This window comes from Salvelinus fontinalis, chromosome 19 (genome assembly GCF_029448725.1).
Source record: "Salvelinus fontinalis isolate EN_2023a chromosome 19, ASM2944872v1, whole genome shotgun sequence".
Taxonomy (NCBI): Eukaryota; Metazoa; Chordata; class Actinopteri; order Salmoniformes; family Salmonidae; genus Salvelinus; species Salvelinus fontinalis.
In genome coordinates this window covers 9,440,934-9,458,435 of record NC_074683.1, presented here as the reverse complement: position 1 = coordinate 9,458,435, position 17,502 = coordinate 9,440,934, and the positions used below count along the sequence as shown (strand labels likewise).

Sequence of the window (17,502 nt, the reverse complement as noted above, 5' to 3'; positions counted from 1 at the left end):
CGGGTTGACTGTCTGGGGAATTGAGAGACAGGTAAAGCAAGCGCTCACTCACACTGCGTCGCCGCGCGCTTGTCCTAGTAACCTTCTGTTTGTTCCTGTCTCTACTCGTCTGGCTGTTCTTCAGTGGGCTCATTCTGCCAAGTTAGCTGGCCACCCCGGTGTTCGGGGTACGCTTGCTTCTATTCGCCAGCGGTTTTGGTGGCCTACTCAGGAGCGGGACACGCGTCGTTTCGTGGCTGCTTGTTCGGACTGCGCGCAGACTAAGTCAGGTAACTCTCCTCCTGCCGGTCGTCTCAGACCGCTTCCCATTCCTTCTCGACCATGGTCTCACATCGCCTTAGACTTTATTACCGGTCTGCCTTCGTCTGCGGGGAAGACTGTGATTCTTACGGTTATCGATAGGTTCTCTAAGGCGGCACATTTCATTCCCCTCGCTAAGCTTCCTTCCGCTAAGGAGACGGCACAAATCATCATTGAGAATGTGTTCAGAATTCATGGCCTCCCGTTAGACGCCGTTTCAGACAGAGGTCCGCAATTCACGTCACAGTTTTGGAGGGAGTTCTGTCGTTTGATCGGTGCTTCCGTCAGTCTCTCTTCCGGGTTTCATCCCCAGTCTAACGGTCAAGCAGAAAGGGCCAATCAGTCGATTGGTCGCATTTTACGCAGCCTTTCGTTTCGAAACCCTGCGTCTTGGGCAGAACAGCTCCCCTGGGCTGAGTACGCTCACAACTCGCTTCCTTCGTCTGCTACCGGGCTATCTCCGTTTCAGAGTAGTCTTGGTTACCAGCCTCCTCTGTTCTCGTCCCAGCTCGCCGAGTCCAGCGTTCCCTCCGCTCAGGCTTTTGTCCAACGTTGTGAGCGCACTTGGAGGAGGGTCAGGTCTGCACTTTGCCGTTACAGGGCGCAGACTGTGAGAGCCGCCAATAAACGTAGGATTAAGAGTCCTAGGTATTGTCGCGGTCAGAGAGTGTGGCTTTCCACTCGTAACCTTCCCCTTACGACAGCTTCTCGCAAGTTGACTCCGCGGTTCATTGGTCCGTTCCGTGTCTCTCAGGTCGTCAATCCTGTCGCTGTGCGACTGCTTCTTCCGCGACATCTTCGTCGCGTCCACCCTGTCTTCCATGTCTCTTGTGTCAAGCCTTTTCTTCGCGCTCCCGTTCGTCTTCCCTCCCCCCCTCCCGTCCTTGTCGAGGGCGCACCTATTTACAAGGTACGGAAGATCATGGACATGCGTTCTCGGGGACGTGGTCACCAGTACTTAGTGGATTGGGAGGGTTACGGTCCTGAGGAGAGGAGTTGGGTTCCATCTCGGGACGTTCTGGACCGTTCGTTGATTGATGATTTCCTCCGTTGCCGCCAGGGTTCCTCCTCGAGTGCGCCAGGAGGCGCTCGGTGAGTGGGGGGGTACTGTCATGTTTTGTCATTTGATTATCATGTCTTGTCCCTGTGCTTCCCTTCCATTTGTCTCCCTCTGCTGGTCTTAGTAGGTTCTATCCCTCTCTCTTCCCCTCCCTCTCTTCCTCTCTCGCTCTCTCTCTATCGTTCCGTTCCTGCTCCCAGCTGTTCCTCATTCTCCTAACTACCTCATTTAATCTTTCACACCTGTCCCCTATTTTGCCCTCTGATTAGAGTTCCTATTTCTCCTTCTGTTTTCCGCTTCTGTCCTTGTCGGATCTTTGTTTGATGTTTGCTGTTCTGTGTCCTGGTTCCGCCCTGTCGTGGTTTTGCCTTCATCAGATGCTGCGTGTGAGCAGGTGTCATCTAAGATATATCCTGGAGTACCGTTTTGTTTAAGACTGGAATAAAGACTCTGTTTTTGTTAAGTCGCTTTTGGGTCCTCATTCACCAGCATAACAAGAACGTCCGGTTTTGTTGTTTTTCTTTTTAAAAAAGTATGATTTTGAGAGCAAAAATATGAAAACTTAAACCTGGAAAAACAAAATGGAGAAAATGTAATTTGGGGTAAAACTTAACGGAATGAGGCTAAACATGTAACAGATTTTATAGATTGCTAAAGATGTATCGGTTTGCAGTGAGCTTGTAAGTCAATGCTTTGTTAGCTCATGCTTTATTGATAATGAGAAGCAATATGTGCATTCTTTGAAACATCACTAATACAGACAGTAGGCAACAGGTGTAGGATCTTTTTTTGATCACCCAGCACAGCATGAAATGCAAACATTTAGTATATTCAATGTTTATAAATGCTTATACATTTTGTAATTTCCACTTAAAAATGTCAGACTTGATTTGCTCTAAAAATGGAAAATGTATCAACCCCTGCAAAAATGTCCATTAATTATAATCCACACAATAACTCACATTTTCTGTTGATGCAAGATTATTTTCCTGCTGTGAGAAACTGGTCAAATTAAGATCCTATATCTGTATATGTAAGAGGATTTAGGACAGTAGCATCCAACGCTTGTCAATATGAAATTTGGCCCCAGAAATATAAAATATTATCCACCCAACACAAGCAGTAGCGAGGGGCAACAACCGAAGTTAGAAGCGGAAGCCTTTTTGTATTCGGTTCTTCATTGATATTCGGATGCTATGTGAGTGAGGGCTGTAAACAATGAGCAGCAGCACCGAGCAGAATGGCACCCTGGACGTGTTGCAGAGAGACAGGCACAGTCACAGCATTCCTAATGAGGCAGGCTGAACCTGCATAGCCTGCAGAGTACCGCCTCTGTACTGCACTGAGCTGTACTCTGCTGTGCTGCACGCTGGCTGTATCCACCTCTGTGTCAGTGTGTGTGCCTCTCTGCCTGCCTGCGCAACCCCAGCAGCTGTGTGTGTGTGTCTGTGGGTATGTGGGCGTGCAGCAGGGGCTCAGCCGGTCACTGGCCCTGGGTTGGCCTGCATGGGAATATTAACATGATTTATTTCTCATCTCTCACACAGCAGAGCTGCAAGCTGAGAAAGAGCCAAACTCCTCCTCCCCTGCCACTCAGGAGCTGATGACAAGGCTGGGCTTCTTACTGGGAGAAGGGATCCCAGGCACGGCTCGCATACCTATGGAAGACAAGAATGAAAAAAAGGTATTTCATTTCCCCGGCAGCTGCTGCAGCGGCCGCACAACCAGAGATAGAGAGATAGAAGGAGGGAGGGGAGGGGAGAGTGTGTGAAAAGAAAGGAAAGAAGAAAGGATGCTTTTTTTGGTGCAGTTTGTCTTTGCCTTGGTTCTTTGGACTTGGATTAAAGTCTCACTACTACCACGGGAATGATACTAATTGCAGCAGATAAGGGTAACTCTAACCTCAACATGTTATCAGATGTGTTTTGTGTGTGCACAAAGTGAATGTTTGGTTAAGTAATCTACTGTAGTGTGTTGGTGTATGAGCCTGAGGTATCCAGTGTGATGGTCTTAGGGTAACTTGAGTGGCTCTTGCAGGGGCACTTGAGTATGTAATACGAGTGTACGTGCTTACGTCCAGAAATAGAGTTATGTCAAGTCTTCGGCTCAGTTTGTTTTGCTCTGCTAATTAGTCCGGGGCTCAGCGTAAGAGCAGAGCACTCCTTTGATTTCCCTCTACACGCATCACGCTTCTTTGGCACATTTTGGGCCAGAATCATTCATTTAAGTCACTTTAAGCTTATATTCCATGAATCATCTTCATTCATCGAGATGTCAAGGTGAAAAACCCAAGAAATCAGTGCAACAATGGGTTTGGGCTGTTTTTTGTCAAGCAGCAGCCTTGAAGGATGTTCTTCTCTGTGCTTCAGAGAGAAACACCTGGAGGCGTTGATCGTCTGTTAACTATTCGCTCTCCCATTTACTTCTACACAGCTGTTTTACTATCGAAGTTTAAACGCGTCGTCTGTTTATTCTGCCCTAGAGTAAATGCCATTAAACTATTATGTCATCAGCGTGGTATGTTGTCTGGTGTTAGTTGCCTTAGCCGTTTCTCCACATTGCATGGGCTGTAATCATTAGGCAACAAACGGAAGAAAACAGACTGAAACAGGAAGGAATACCCAGACTTGTCCAAGATGAGACGCTCATTTTTGTTTTCCCGTTGCAAGTTTTTATCTTTTGTGTGCCCTTATCAATATGGCCATGACCTGAATTTAGCTGGCGTTGTTCTCCAGAGTGCTAAGTTGTGATGTAGATGGGAAACGATGAGGAAGAGTTAGCCATTTGGTGAGGAACTGTTTGCAGGCTGCAGGGCTTCATCCCAAATGGCACCCTATTCCCTATATAGTTCACTACTTTTGACCAGAGCCCATAGCCCAAAGTTAGTGCAGTAAAAAGGGAATGAGTTGCCATTTGGGACGTAGCCCGTGGATCTCGCCAGGGAGGAGGCATGTAGCACACCGCTAGGCGCTAACGCTAACCCCAGACATCAAGCCCCCATCCTGACTTATATACATACTGGATGGAGGAGAGGGAGGCAGGCAGCTGAGAGGACAATATAGGGGACAAACCTAGAGTTTGAAGTTATGTCATTAGCACTTGAGTACCAGGAAGAGCATGGTGATCAATCATGGGCTGAGCTCTTCTGGTTTTATTCTCATTGTATGGCCCATATTGCAAGTTGTCATTCAGTTGTTCAAGTCTTGTCTGAAAGTGCTGATCTAGGATCAGTTTAGCCTTTTAGATCATAATGAATCAGATTAGTTTGGAAAGGAGGGATCTGATCCTTGATCAGCACTCCTACTCTGAGATATGAGTTATGGTCTCATTTTGGACTTGATTTTGCTGTTTTGAAAGCCTCGCTTTGTTTACCGAGCGAGCTCATGCCTTCAGCTTGTGTGTCATGCTCACATGTGAACTGCTTATGTTTGTCCAGGAATTTGCGTTGCTTGCACATGATTCTGGTTATTTGCTTTAGTTAAAAAAAGCTAATTGACTTGGATCATATTTTCCGGTCTGGTCCATATAAGGAGAAAAGCTCTTTATTCCCATGTGAAAAATATGAACATGTTTTTATTGTTAAACTTTGTAGCTATGAAATTCCATTCATACTAATTGCTGTATTATTCTTTACTTTGCTCAACCCTCCTCTCTCTGCTCTCTCTCTTCTATCATGTTTTACTATATGATGATGATAATGATGACGACTACAACGAATTCATAGACCTATGGGTTTTTATTAACAATGTATTTCAGGAATACACTGAGTATACCATACATTAGGAACACCTTTATGATATTGAGTTGCCAGGTGTCGCCTGGCACCAACTACCATACCCCGTTCAAAGGCACTTAAATATTTTGTCTTGCCCATTCACCCTCAGAATGGCACACATACACAATCCATGTCTCAGTTGTCTCAAGACTTAAAAATCCTTCTTTAACCTGTCTCCTCCCCTTTATCTACACGGATTGAAGTGCATTCAGCAAGTGACATCAATAAGGGATCATAGCTTTCACCTGGATTCACCTGGTCAGTCTATGTCATGGAAAGAGACATGTTTTGTACACTCAGTGTAGATTTGACTGCCATGTGGGATCAGTGAAGCCAAATAAAATATGTTTCTCATCCTCCTGCAGTGCTCAGTGACTGGTCAGGGTATCAGTCCCTGCTCCAGTCTGACCAGTAGCACGACGTCCCCCAGCACAGAGAGCCCGTGCTCCACCCTGAACAGCAACGCCAGCCACAGCCTCAGACACAGCAGCAGTGGTCACGGCAGACCTCCCCTGAGTCACTCCAGCCCCTGTGGGACCATCACCAGCCCCAGCTCCACACTCGAGAGCAAGGACAGCGGGATCATAGGTGAGAGACACTTGGACTGCTTGTCAGTCACTCAGCCCCCCCCCCCCGTCCCGTCCCGTCCCCCCCACACTCTATGTAGTGCACTACTTTTCACCAGGGCCTCTGTGGTCAAAAGTAGTACACTATAGGGAATAGGGTGCCATTTGGGACACAATCTCACTCACTCCGTAATTCAGTCCCCAGCACTCATCCTTCCCTCAGTACTATTCACATTATGCACAATGCCCACAGGAGTGGACCTAGAATGTCCCATGACACTAGCATCATCAACAGGATAACTCTGCATTACCCTGACCACTCCAATCTAGCATTAATAACACATATATACTTATAACCTTCATTTAATCCAACATCTTTGTTTTACCCTTGTATGGATGCTCTGAATGAAAAGTGTACGTGTCAATGTTGTTCCTCTACTTTGTCAGTGTCTGTTTTATCAGTTCTGTATTGAGCTGTTAGTGGTGTTTTAGAGAGTAGTGGTGGTGACAGTTTCAACAGCATGTTGACTTCTCTGTTCGTCTGGTAGCACTGACTTTAGGAGATTTGGGGATTTACACAGGCTGACAGGAAGATGAGTTATCACTGTATTCATTTCCTCTGGGGTTTCTGCTTAAAGGTCTCAGGGACAGTGAAACCTACTAGAAATCCATTCAGAAATCTTGAACCTGGGCCTACATAGCCGTTTGTCACGAAAGTCTTTTTTTCTCTGGTTGGTGACGTTCATTTCTCAAGGCTCCAGTTAATTTGGACCAAACTAGGACAAAAGCAGTTAACCTTCTCTTTCTTTCCGATGTGTCTAACTAGGACATCGAGATTCTATCCCCTATTGTACGGTCACCCAGGTAGACAGATTAGGCCTATATGAAGATAAAATGAAGATAAAAGACAACCTGTTACAATAGCTGAGATAAATGACAAATGGTAAGCTGTTGTCGAGATTGTGGCCCTTTATGTGGCCAAGCCAGACTTGGTTTGTTGGCAGTGATACATCTCCCGAATGCAAATCCTGTGCAAATCCTGTTGACATAATTGATTACTGTGACTTATTTTCCCCCTAGCCCCCAGTGCAATATCACAGCTGCTAAATAATTCATGCTGGCTGTGATATTGTATCTGCCATAGTGAAGCAGCGTGAATAGCACGTTGCCGTGCCTACCTACTGCCTACCTAACTACAGTACCGTCCAGGTTGAGACAGAGAGCTGCATCAAGCATCTCAGAGTAGGAGTGCTGGTCTAGGATCAGCTCCTCTCTGTCCATGTCATTTTATTAATTGTGATTGAAAAGGCAAAACTGATCCTAAATCAGCCCTCCTAGTCTGAGATGCTTGACACATAGGCCTATGTCCCAGACTACTTAAGATCACTGGGACCTACTTCTTCTTCGGTGGAATGAATACTGTAGAACTCTATGCCTCTAGCTGAGTCAAGCAGCCTAAAGGTTTCTTCTTCAAACACATATAATTCTGTTTGGGAGCGAAGGACAAGCTATAACATTGGTCCGGAACATTGCCCCCAGTGAATAGGGCTTCTGGATTATTTAAAAGGCAGAGAGAGAAGCCAAGTAGCCTGCCTTCCATATGGCACAATATTCCATAGGGCTCTGGTCAAAAGTAGTGCACTATGCAGGGAATAGGGTGCCATTTGGGACGCGGTGTCCGTGAGACTGATTCCCAGCTCTGATGACTACTATTCGGGGCCTTTGAAATGGACTGTGGAAGAAACAGGATAAGATAAGTCAGGGAATCAATTACTTCGAAAGCCCATATTCATTTGACTGATTTTTTAAACAGCACGTTGGGTGGGATGGTGTGGAGCACTGATGCAGAGTGACATATGAAAACCCTCAGCTGCTGTTGTGGTGTGGGACCCAGCGAAGGGAGGGTATACGAAAGAGGAGGCTTAAGAGTGTCATAGGAATGGTCATAGTCAGTTATTCATGTTGTAAATAATAGTCCTAATCAGTTATTCATGTAGTAAATAATGGTCATAAGCAGTTATTCATGTAGTAAATAATGGTCATAAGCAGTTATTCATGTTGTAAATAATGGTCATAAGCCGTTATTCATGTAGTAAATCATGGTCATAAGCAGTTATTCATGTAGTAAATCATGGTCATAAGCAGTTATTCATGTTGTAAATAAAGGTGCTATGTGTCACGGCCGTTAAAAGAAGAGGACCAAGGTGCAGCGTGGTGCGCGTACATTTTCCTTTTATTAATAAAAATGACGCCGAACAAAACAATAAACACAACAAAAACAAACCGTGAAGCTAAAGGCTATGTGCCCTAAACAAAGTCAACTTCCCACAAAGACAGGTGGAAAAAAGGGCTACCTAAGTATGGTTCTCAATCAGAGACAACGATAGACAGCTGCCTCTGATTGAGAACCACACCCGGCCAAACACAAAGAAATAGAAAACATAGAACATAGAATACCCACCCCAACTCACGCCCTGACCAAACCAAAATAGAGACATAAAAAGGATCTCTAAGGTCAGGGCGTGATACTATGCACATTATGTTAATTTTTATCATTTTTTATTGTCATTTCACAAAATGTCCATAATATTTCTGCCGCCAATAGTGGAATAATAGTGTTTCACAGTATTACTTACTCACCAGTGTTGTGATTGGCTGTGATATTCGCCTTGGTGGGCTGGCTTCTGTTGTCAAAATGGGAAAACTGTTTTGACTTTGTGGCTGTGTTATCTAGTGGAAACCCGGGGTAAGTGGCCAATATAGAAATCGCTCAGTCATTTCCTGGTTGCAAAAATTCTACACTGTTTGCTCAATTTCAGTTTATGTGAGAAAACAAGCCCTGGATAGTGTAGGGAATCATTGTACCATCTGAATCGCTGTGAAATATCTTTTCAATAACAACAAATATAATTTTTTACAGCTGTTTGAAGCTGGTCGACCAAAACCGAAAGTAAAAGGCTCAAGCGTGATGCTGTAAATCATGGTCATAACCATCTATTCATGTTATAAAGCAGAGGAGCAAGGAGACAATAAAGCACCTAGTGTAAAGATAGAAGGCTATTTTACCTGTTCATTCACACCACTTTGTTCCATCTTTGTGATTCATTAAATTATGCTTATGAGCGAGTATCAAATGTTACAAAATTGGGTGATTTCTGAATCGCTGAATATTTGCACAAGCAAGCATCAGGTTAGTTATCCCAGATGTATTTGTTATGTTAATGTTAGGGATGATGCAACACACAGCACCGTTCAGAAATCCAGATTAGCTGTGTTGTACAGAAGGTCTACTCTAATGCTCCCGAAAACAGACAGTCCCATTTCTCTGACTGTACCCAATGTGCATCCCAAATGACACCCTCTTCCCTTTATAGGGGATACAGTGCCATTTGGGATGCATCCCCCTGTTTGGGAGCCCAGCTGCCAGTCGGTGGCTTTTGCTTTTCCCCTCAGCTTTTAGTGATTGTATTTAGCATGACCAGCCAGGCCTGAGGAGAGGATTAAAGGGGATTTGCTTTCATGTAAGCAAACACCTGTCTTAAATCTAAAATAGAAGTCGGCTTTTCTTCACACCAGCCCCCCTTTTTCTCCCTCCTAAATCTTGTGTTCTCGTGGTCTCTTCATATAAGAGGACCTGACCTGTATATGTAGGGATCGTCCCAAATGTCACCCTACTCCCTACATAGTGCACTACCTACAGTATGGGCCTTGGTCAAAAGTAATCAACCTCAGCTTGACCATGTTATGTTGGACGGATGATACTGTTTGGAGGCAAACATACTTTATGTACACTATTATTAAAGCAGCTTTCGAGGAATACTCCATTCAGCAGGCCTTTGATAAGGAGGGAAATAATGGTGGTTAAAACCAAGCTGAAAAAAAACTTTCTAGGGGGAAGCTGGATTGAGGAAACGAATGCCATAAATCTACCCACCCTTGCCATCGCTGGATAGCTCTCATTAGTTGGAGCTAAATGTAGCGGTAAATATCAGATCAGGTGGAGGGTGTTGATAAAGGTCAATGAAAAAGAGATTGAGCGCTAAAGACTCATAACCCCTCTCCCTCCCTCCCTCAGCCACCATCACCAGCTCTTCAGAGAATGATGACCGCAGCGGCTCCAGCCTGGAATGGAGTAAAGATGGCAGCCTGAGGAGCAGCGCGCACCATGGCCTGGCTCCCAGCGTGCGGGTCGATACGTGCTCTCCCGTGGCCGAGGAAGACCCCAGCGGGCCCACAGAGACCACCGCTCTGTCCAGGACAGAGTACCCAGCAGGTGCCGCAGGAGGAGCAGCAGCAGCAGGACCAAGCCACCCACCGGAGGGCCCCGTTCCATACCCCACAGCACACACCTCCTCGTCCCTCATGATGCCACGGCCCAACTCTGTCGCAGGTAAGAAAACTTTTCTCCAGGTGCTTCATGATGTGGAGAAGGGTTTGAGTTATCTGGACTTGTACACTGGTTTGAGTTATCTGCACTTGTATACTGGTTTGAGTTTGGTATCGGGTCATCAGAGGAAGGACTCCTAGATCCTTGCTCAGAGAATCCTCCTTCAAAGGTGACCCTTTTATAACACAACAGTTTTGGTGCTTCACAGAACATCCTGACCCAGGTCCCCCAAAAAGCCAGCTTAGTCACAGTGCCCTGTGTGACTGTGGAGCTGACTGACACACAACTGTGTCCTTTCATTTCCCAGCTGAACAAGTGTGAGAGGGAGATGGAGAAGAGAAAGCGCGGGGGGGGGGGGGGGGGCAACGACGAGTCTTTGACGTGTCAATTCAGCAGAGCTAGAAGAGCCTTGTTATTGGGAGGTAAGGTTGTTAGTGACGTTTCTTCAGGAGGAAGGGAAGTAGATACCGGGGGCAGCTGTTTAGTGCTGTGACTTGGGTTCACCATGTTGGAGCAGAGAGCAGAGGACAGAGGGGTGTCTGGCTGATCCGTTCTGCATTCCTCACGAAACAGGCTGTTGTGGCTCTGCTCTCCATGTCCACACAGCTGTCATACCCCCTTTTCCTCCTCTCTCTCCTCTGCCTCTCTCTTTCCTTTCCTCCTATCTCTCTCCCTCTTTCTCCCCCTCCCCCACGCTCTCTCTCACTCCCTTCCCCTTCTCCTCCCCCACTCTCTCTTCCTCCTACCATCTCTCTCCCTCCCTCTCCTCTCTCTGCTCTTGACCTTGGCCCTGTTTCCTCAACTCCCCACGCACCATCCTTCTTTAAAATGCAACCCCCTGGATATGTGCTTTTAGCAGGGAGCTGCTGTGCTCCACTTATATGCCATGGTGACGGGAGATTGAAAGCCTGGCAGGATGCATTGTGTTAGCATGTAGGGAGTGTTTCCTGAGCTTCCGTCCCAAATGGCACCCTATTTCCTATGTAGTGTGCTACTTTTGACCAGAGCCCTATGGGTGGCTTTGGTTAAAAGTTGTGCACTACTTAGGGAATAGGGTTGCCATTTGGGACGCGCAGCCGGAGTGTTTCTACATGAGTGTTTCTTGCTGTTGCCAGGCTGCAGAAGGGCTTTGGTTTAGCCAACAACAGTCCTTTGGCTTTGATCTGGGTTTGGTGAGATGAGATCTTACTCTACATGGGGACCCAGAGAGCACTCCTCCAATATTGCTACTGCCCTTATCGATTTATAGATGTGTTTCACGCTTTTCTAAAGTAGAACCCAGAAGCAGACCAGGACAAGGAAAGTAAGACGAAGTTGAGTATTTATTTACAAGTTTAAATGTAGAGATAGAAAGATCCAGGTGGCGGAGCGGGCAGCGGAGTTGAGTTGATGGGATTGAATAGGCAGATCCAAGGGAGTAACAGAAACCACCGACGACCAGGTAGGGATGGGATGAGTGTTCCGGGTAAATGACTGTAGACAGAGAAAACGGAGGTAAGTTCAAGGCAAGCAAGACGTACAAAACAAAACAAACTATCAAACTGGAGGCTGATACGCTGGCACAACATACTGTTCATGGCTAACGATCCGGCAGGGAATGGATGTCAGGTCAGAGCTTATGAAGTGGAGGAATGATGATCAGGACCAGGTGTGCAGATAGCGGATGGGATACAGGTGCGGTAAATCAGAGATCTCCCAACTAGCTACGTCGCCCGGCAACCAGACACGGTGCGTTCCAGGACACTGGAAAAACACTCCAGGACAGAACACAGGCAAAAACAGACTCAGGAAGCGGGATTCGTGACAGTACCCCCCCTCCGACGAACGCCACCGGGCATACTACCCGGAGCGCCAGGGTGAAGGCAGTAGAAGTCACGAAGCAGGTTAGCATCAAGGATCTGACGCTGAGGAATCCAACTCCTCTCCTCTGGACCATATCCTTCCCAATCCACGAGATACTGGAACCCTCGACCCCGCCGTCTGGAGTCCATGATGCGGCGCACCGTGTAGGCAGGACCACCCCCGATCATCCGAGGGGGAGGAGGAGGAGGGGGCAACAGAGGACTGAGGAGAACCGGCTTGAGGCAGGAGACATGAAAGGTGGGGTGTACTCTAAGCGTTGCAAGCAACTTGAGTCGAACCATAACAGGATTAATGATTCTCTCCACCACAAACGGACCAATGAACTTCTGAGACAGTTTCTTCGACTCAGTCCGTAGAGGAAGATCCCGTGTAGCCAACCAAACCTTATCTCCGACGGTATAAGCGGGGGCAGGAATACGGCGACGATTCGCCTGGATCTGATACCGGTCAGAAACTCTAAGGAGGGCCTTCCTGGCCCGATGCCAGGTCCGGTGGCAACGACGAATGTGGGCCTGGACAGAGGGAACCGAGAGATCCCTCTCCTGAGAAGGAAACAAGGGAGGTTGGTAACCATACAGGCACTGGAAGGGAGACATCCCAGTTGCAGATGAAGGGAGAGTATTATGGGCATACTCGACCCAGGGTAACTGAGAGGACCAAGAGGTGGGATCAGAGGAGACAAGACAGCGCAGCGTGGACTCCATCTTCTGGTTGGCTCTCTCCGCCTGACCATTAGATTGGGGGTGAAAACCAGATGTGAGACTGACTGTAGCTCCAATGGCCAAACAGAAGGATCTCCAGACAGCAGAGGTAAACTGAGGACCACGGTCAGAAACAATGTCACTGGGCAATCCGTGGACCCTGAAAACCTCCCTAACAAGGATCTCAGATGTCTCAGTGGCAGATGGAAGCTTGGAGATGGGGACAAAGTGAGCGAACTTGCTGAATCTGTCCACAATGGTCAGAATGACCGTGTTCCCAACAGAAGAGGGCAACCCCGTGACAAAGTCCAGGGCCAGTTGCGACCAAGGTCGCCGGGGAATAGGTAGGGGGTGAAGAAGCCCAGAGCTGGGCCGATTGGTACTCTTATTCTGCGCACAAACAGGACAAGCGGCAACAAACCTCCGGGTATCTTCTCCCATGGCAGGCCACCAAAATCGTCTGCGCAGTAGCGCCATAGTCCGGGCAATGCCAGGGTGACAAGCTATCTTGCTGGCGTGGGACCACCGAAGGACATCAGAACGGACCGACTCAGGCACGAACAACCGACCGGGTGGACCGTTACCGGGGCCGGGCTGCGTCCGAAGGGCTGCCATCACATCCTCCTCAATACTCCATGTAACGGCTCCCACGACAAGGTTCTGGGGAAGAATCGTCTCAGTCTTGGCCCCACTCTCCTCCGTCTTGGAGAACATACGGGACAAGGCGTCCGCCTTGCCGTTCTTCGACCCAGGTCGGAACGTCAGGGGAAAATTGAAGCGTCCAAAAAACAAAGCCCATCTGGCCTGACGGGAGTTGAGACGTTTAGCCAATTGCACGTAAGCCAGATTCTTGTGGTCAGTCCAGACCACAAACGGTTGCTCCGCTCCCTCCAACCAGTGACGCCACTCCTCCAAGGCAAGCTTCACAGCGAGAAGCTCCCGGTTACCCACATCGTAGTTTCTCTCAGCTGGTGAAAGACGACAAGAGTAGAAGGCGCAGGGATGGAGTTTACCGTCAGTGGAGCTACGCTGGGACAGGATGGCGCCCACCCCCACATCAGACGCGTCCACCTCAACAACAAACTGACGGGAAGTGTCAGGTTGAGAGAGAATCGGGGCGTTGGTGAATCGGCTCTTCAAGTTCAGAAATGCTCGGTCTGCCTCAGGAGTCCAACAGAAAGTTCTCGTGCAAGACGTCAGAGCAGTTAAAGGGGCGGCCACCCGGCTGTAATCACGGATAAACCTCCGATAGAAGTTCGCAAACCCCAGGAATCTCTGGAGCTGCAGTCTCGTACCGGGCCGGGCCCAATCCGAACCGCCCAAACCTTCTCTTGGTCCATCTTGATCTCACACCTGGAGATGATGTACCCGAGGAAGGATGTATTGTGGGCGTGAAAATCACACTTCTCAGCCTTCACAAACAGACGATTCTCCAATAACCGCTGCAGGACCTGCTTGACGTGGCTGGAAAGCTCCTTTGAGAAAATAGGGATGTCATCCAGGTAAACGAACACAAACAGACCGATCATATCCCTCAGCACGTCATTCACCAAACTTTGGAACACTGCTGGAGCGTTGGAAAGTCCAAACGGCATCACCTGGTACTCAAAATTTTCCATAGGTGTATTGAACCCAGTCAACCACTCGTCCCCCTCTTTGATCCGAACCAGATGATATGCATTGCGTAGATCAAGCTTCGTAAACACAGTAGCACCCTGTAAAGTGTCGAAAGCGGAGCTCATCAAGGGCAGGGGGTACTTGTTCTTGACCGTAATATCATTCAACCCCCGATAATCAATACACGGTCGAAGAGAGCCATCCTTCTTACTCACAAAAAAAAATCCAGCTCCCAGGGGTGATGACGAGGGACGAATGAGACCTGCAGCAAGAGACTCCTTTATGTAGGTCTCCAGGGCTTCTCGCTCAGGACGAGAGATACTGTATAACCGTCCCTTGGGAAAGGCAGCTCCAGGGAACAGATTAATCACACAATCATAAGGTCGGTGGGGAGGAAGTGACTGAGCCTTCTGCTTACTGAACACCTCACCCAACTCGTGATATGTTTCAGGAACCAGGGACAAATCAGGAGGAGCAGACTCACTGACCCGACTGGGGACAGCATGAGAACAGGCAGTCCTGAGGCAGTTAGCATGGCACTCAATGCTCCAACTAGTTACCTTTCCAGTCTCCCAATCGAACGAGGGATTGTGTTCTCTTAGCCAGGGGTATCCAAGAACCAGAGGAACATGGGGGGAAGGCAAAATGAAAAAAGAAATAACCTCTGAATGATTCCCCGACAACAACATCTTAACCGGTTCAGTCCTCATAGTGATCCGTGCCAGACTACTGCCGTTCAGAGTGGTTGCTTCAATGGCTTCCGGTAATTGCTCCTTAGGAAAGCCCCAGCTGTTCCACTAAGTCGGCATCAATGAAGCTGCCATCGGCACCTGAATAGATGAAAGCGTTAATCGCTAAACTCTGATTCTTATTCATGAGGGTAGCAGGAAAACGAGGTCTGACAGGGCTCTTGAGAGGTTGAAACTGGCTCGCTAACAAACCTCCCAAACTTAACGAGCCGAGCAGTTTAACGGGCGCTGAGGACAAGCGGAGGTGTAATGTCCCGAGCTACCACAGTAGAGGCAGCTGTTGGTCTCACGTCTACGTTGGCGCTCGTCCTTAGTTAACCCGTGCTGCCCCACTTGCATAGGTTCAGGATCTGGCGGCAGGACTCCTCCACTAATCCCGTGTGGGGAATTATGATTAGCACGTTCTGGTCCACCTCCTGACCCGAATGGGAACCGAGTAGCTGATTGATTGGACGGGACCCACTGCTTCTCCCTCCTTCTCTCTCGGACTCTGTTATCCACCCGAATAGATAACGCGACCAAACTGTCCAGGTCACTAGGCTCCGGATAGGAGATCAGCTCATCCTTGAGTTGCCCCGACAACCCCTGGTAAAAAGCCGCTTGTAGTGACTCCTCATTCCAACCACTCTCCACAGCCAATGTCCGGAACTCAATCACAAAGTATGCCACGTAACGAGCTCCTTGTCGAAGAGAGAACAAACGCTTAGCTGCGTCCTTACCTCGGACTGGATGGTCAAAAAGCTTTCTCATCTCTGCCGTGAACTCCTGGTATGACGCCATGCAGGTGTCCTGTTGTTCCCAAACAGCTGAAGCCCATTCCAAAGCTCTACCACACAGCAGTTCAATAACAAAAGCTATCCTAGCCTTGTCTGTGGCGTAAGAGTGGGGCTGCAGATCAAACACTCAACCACACTGCATAAGAAATGAACGGCATCCTCCCAAATCCCCTTCGTATTTATCAGGCGTCGGCACCTTGGGCTCATGGAAGGAAACCGCTCCAGACGCGGCAGGTGAGAGGGGTGAAACAGGTGGTGGATGATCCGCCGGCAAACTGAGTTGATCCTGGATACTCGTCAAGCTAGCAGAGAAGTTCCGTACTGAAAACGCTATCTCCTCTAGCGCCGTACTGTGTTGTCCCAATATCTTCTCCTGATTGGTAATGGCATGGCAAACGGAGTCCAGGTCCGCTGGGTTCATCCTTGGCCGGATCGTTCTGTCACGCTTTTCTAAAGTAGAACCCAGAAGCAGACCAGGACAAGGAGAGTAAGACGAAGGTGAGTATTTATTTACAAGTTTAAATGTAGAGATAGAAAGATCCAGGTGGCGGAGCGGGCAGCGGAGTTGAGTTGAGGGGATTGAATAGGCAGATCCAAGGGAGTAACAGAAACCACCGACGACCAGGTAGGGATGGGATGAGTGTTCCGGGTAATTGACTGTAGACAGAGAAAACGGAGGTAAGTTCAAGGCAAGCAAGACGTACAAAACAACAAAACAAACTATCAAACTGGAGGCTGATACGCTGGCACAACATACTGTTCATGGCTAACGATCCGGCAGGGACTGGATGTCAGGTCAGAGCTTATGAAGTGGAGGAATGATGATCAGGACCAGGTGTGCAGATAGCGGATGGGATACAGGTGCGGTAAATCAGAGATCTCCCAACTAGCTACGTCGCCCGGCAACCAGACAGGGTGCGTTCCAGGACACCGGAAAAACACTCCAGGACAGAACACAGGCAAAAACAGACTCAGGAAGCGGGATTCGTGACAGTGTTACTGTCAGACGACATGCTTTCCGCAAAGCTACTGAGCCCCATCTGTTCTGTCAGGAGAGCTCCTCTCATAAATAGAAACTCATTCCATTAGTTATCAAAAGCTTTGGAAAGCAATGGAATCATCTTCAATCCATTTGCCTTTGATCAGTCGTGTGTGTGGGTGGGGGGTTGTGTGTGTGTATGTGAGAGGGAGAGAGGGAGGGAGAGAGAGAGAGGGTGAGAGAGAAAGAAGGAGATAGAGGGAGGGAGGGAGATAGATAGAGAGGGAGAGAGAGAGGTGTAGTGCATAGAGAGAGAGAGAGAGAGAGAGAGAGAGAGAGAGAGAGAGAGAGAGAGAGAGAGAGAGAGAGAGAGAGAGAGAGAGAGAGAGAGAGAGAGAGAGAGAGAGAGAGAGAGAGAGAGAGAGAGAGGGAGAGAGGGAGAGAGGGAGAGAGGGAGAGAGGGAGAGAGGGAGAGAGGGAGAGAGGGAGAGAGTTTGAGTGTGTGTGTGTGTCCTACAGCTAGCTGCATACATAGTGGATTTCACACGCTGTTTGCTCTAAGTGACCATTAGTCTTTACTGCGTGCTGACAAATATATAACCTTGCCATATAAAGAATATAGAAGTGCATACACGGCATTGTGTAGAAAATTCACAAACACCTCTCTCAGTTAACCACCTAATTATTCCAATAACCCATAACCTGTTTTACATCTCCTGTTGTTTTGGT

The 17,502-nt window shown here is 48.1% G+C and overlaps 1 protein-coding gene across 11 annotated transcripts in view; it reads left to right on the top strand.

Annotated features, from left to right (window-relative positions):
* LOC129816329 (protein TANC1-like) overlaps positions 1–17,502 on the top strand; it is a 200,358-nt gene that overhangs the window by 113,322 nt on the left and 69,534 nt on the right. For 8 of the 11 annotated variants that reach the window (XR_008753538.1, XM_055870689.1, XM_055870684.1 and 5 more), the window contains 3 exons: positions 2,908–3,044; positions 5,501–5,723; positions 9,777–10,091. Coding sequence is in view for 10 of the 11 variants with exons in the window: in XM_055870689.1 (XP_055726664.1) it covers positions 2,908–3,044; positions 5,501–5,723; positions 9,777–10,091 (675 nt within the window). In the remaining variant the exon portion in view is untranslated. The remainder of the gene's footprint in view (positions 1–2,907; positions 3,045–5,500; positions 5,724–9,776; positions 10,092–17,502) is intronic. The other 3 variants (XM_055870693.1, XM_055870685.1, XM_055870687.1) reach the window with 1 other exon arrangement.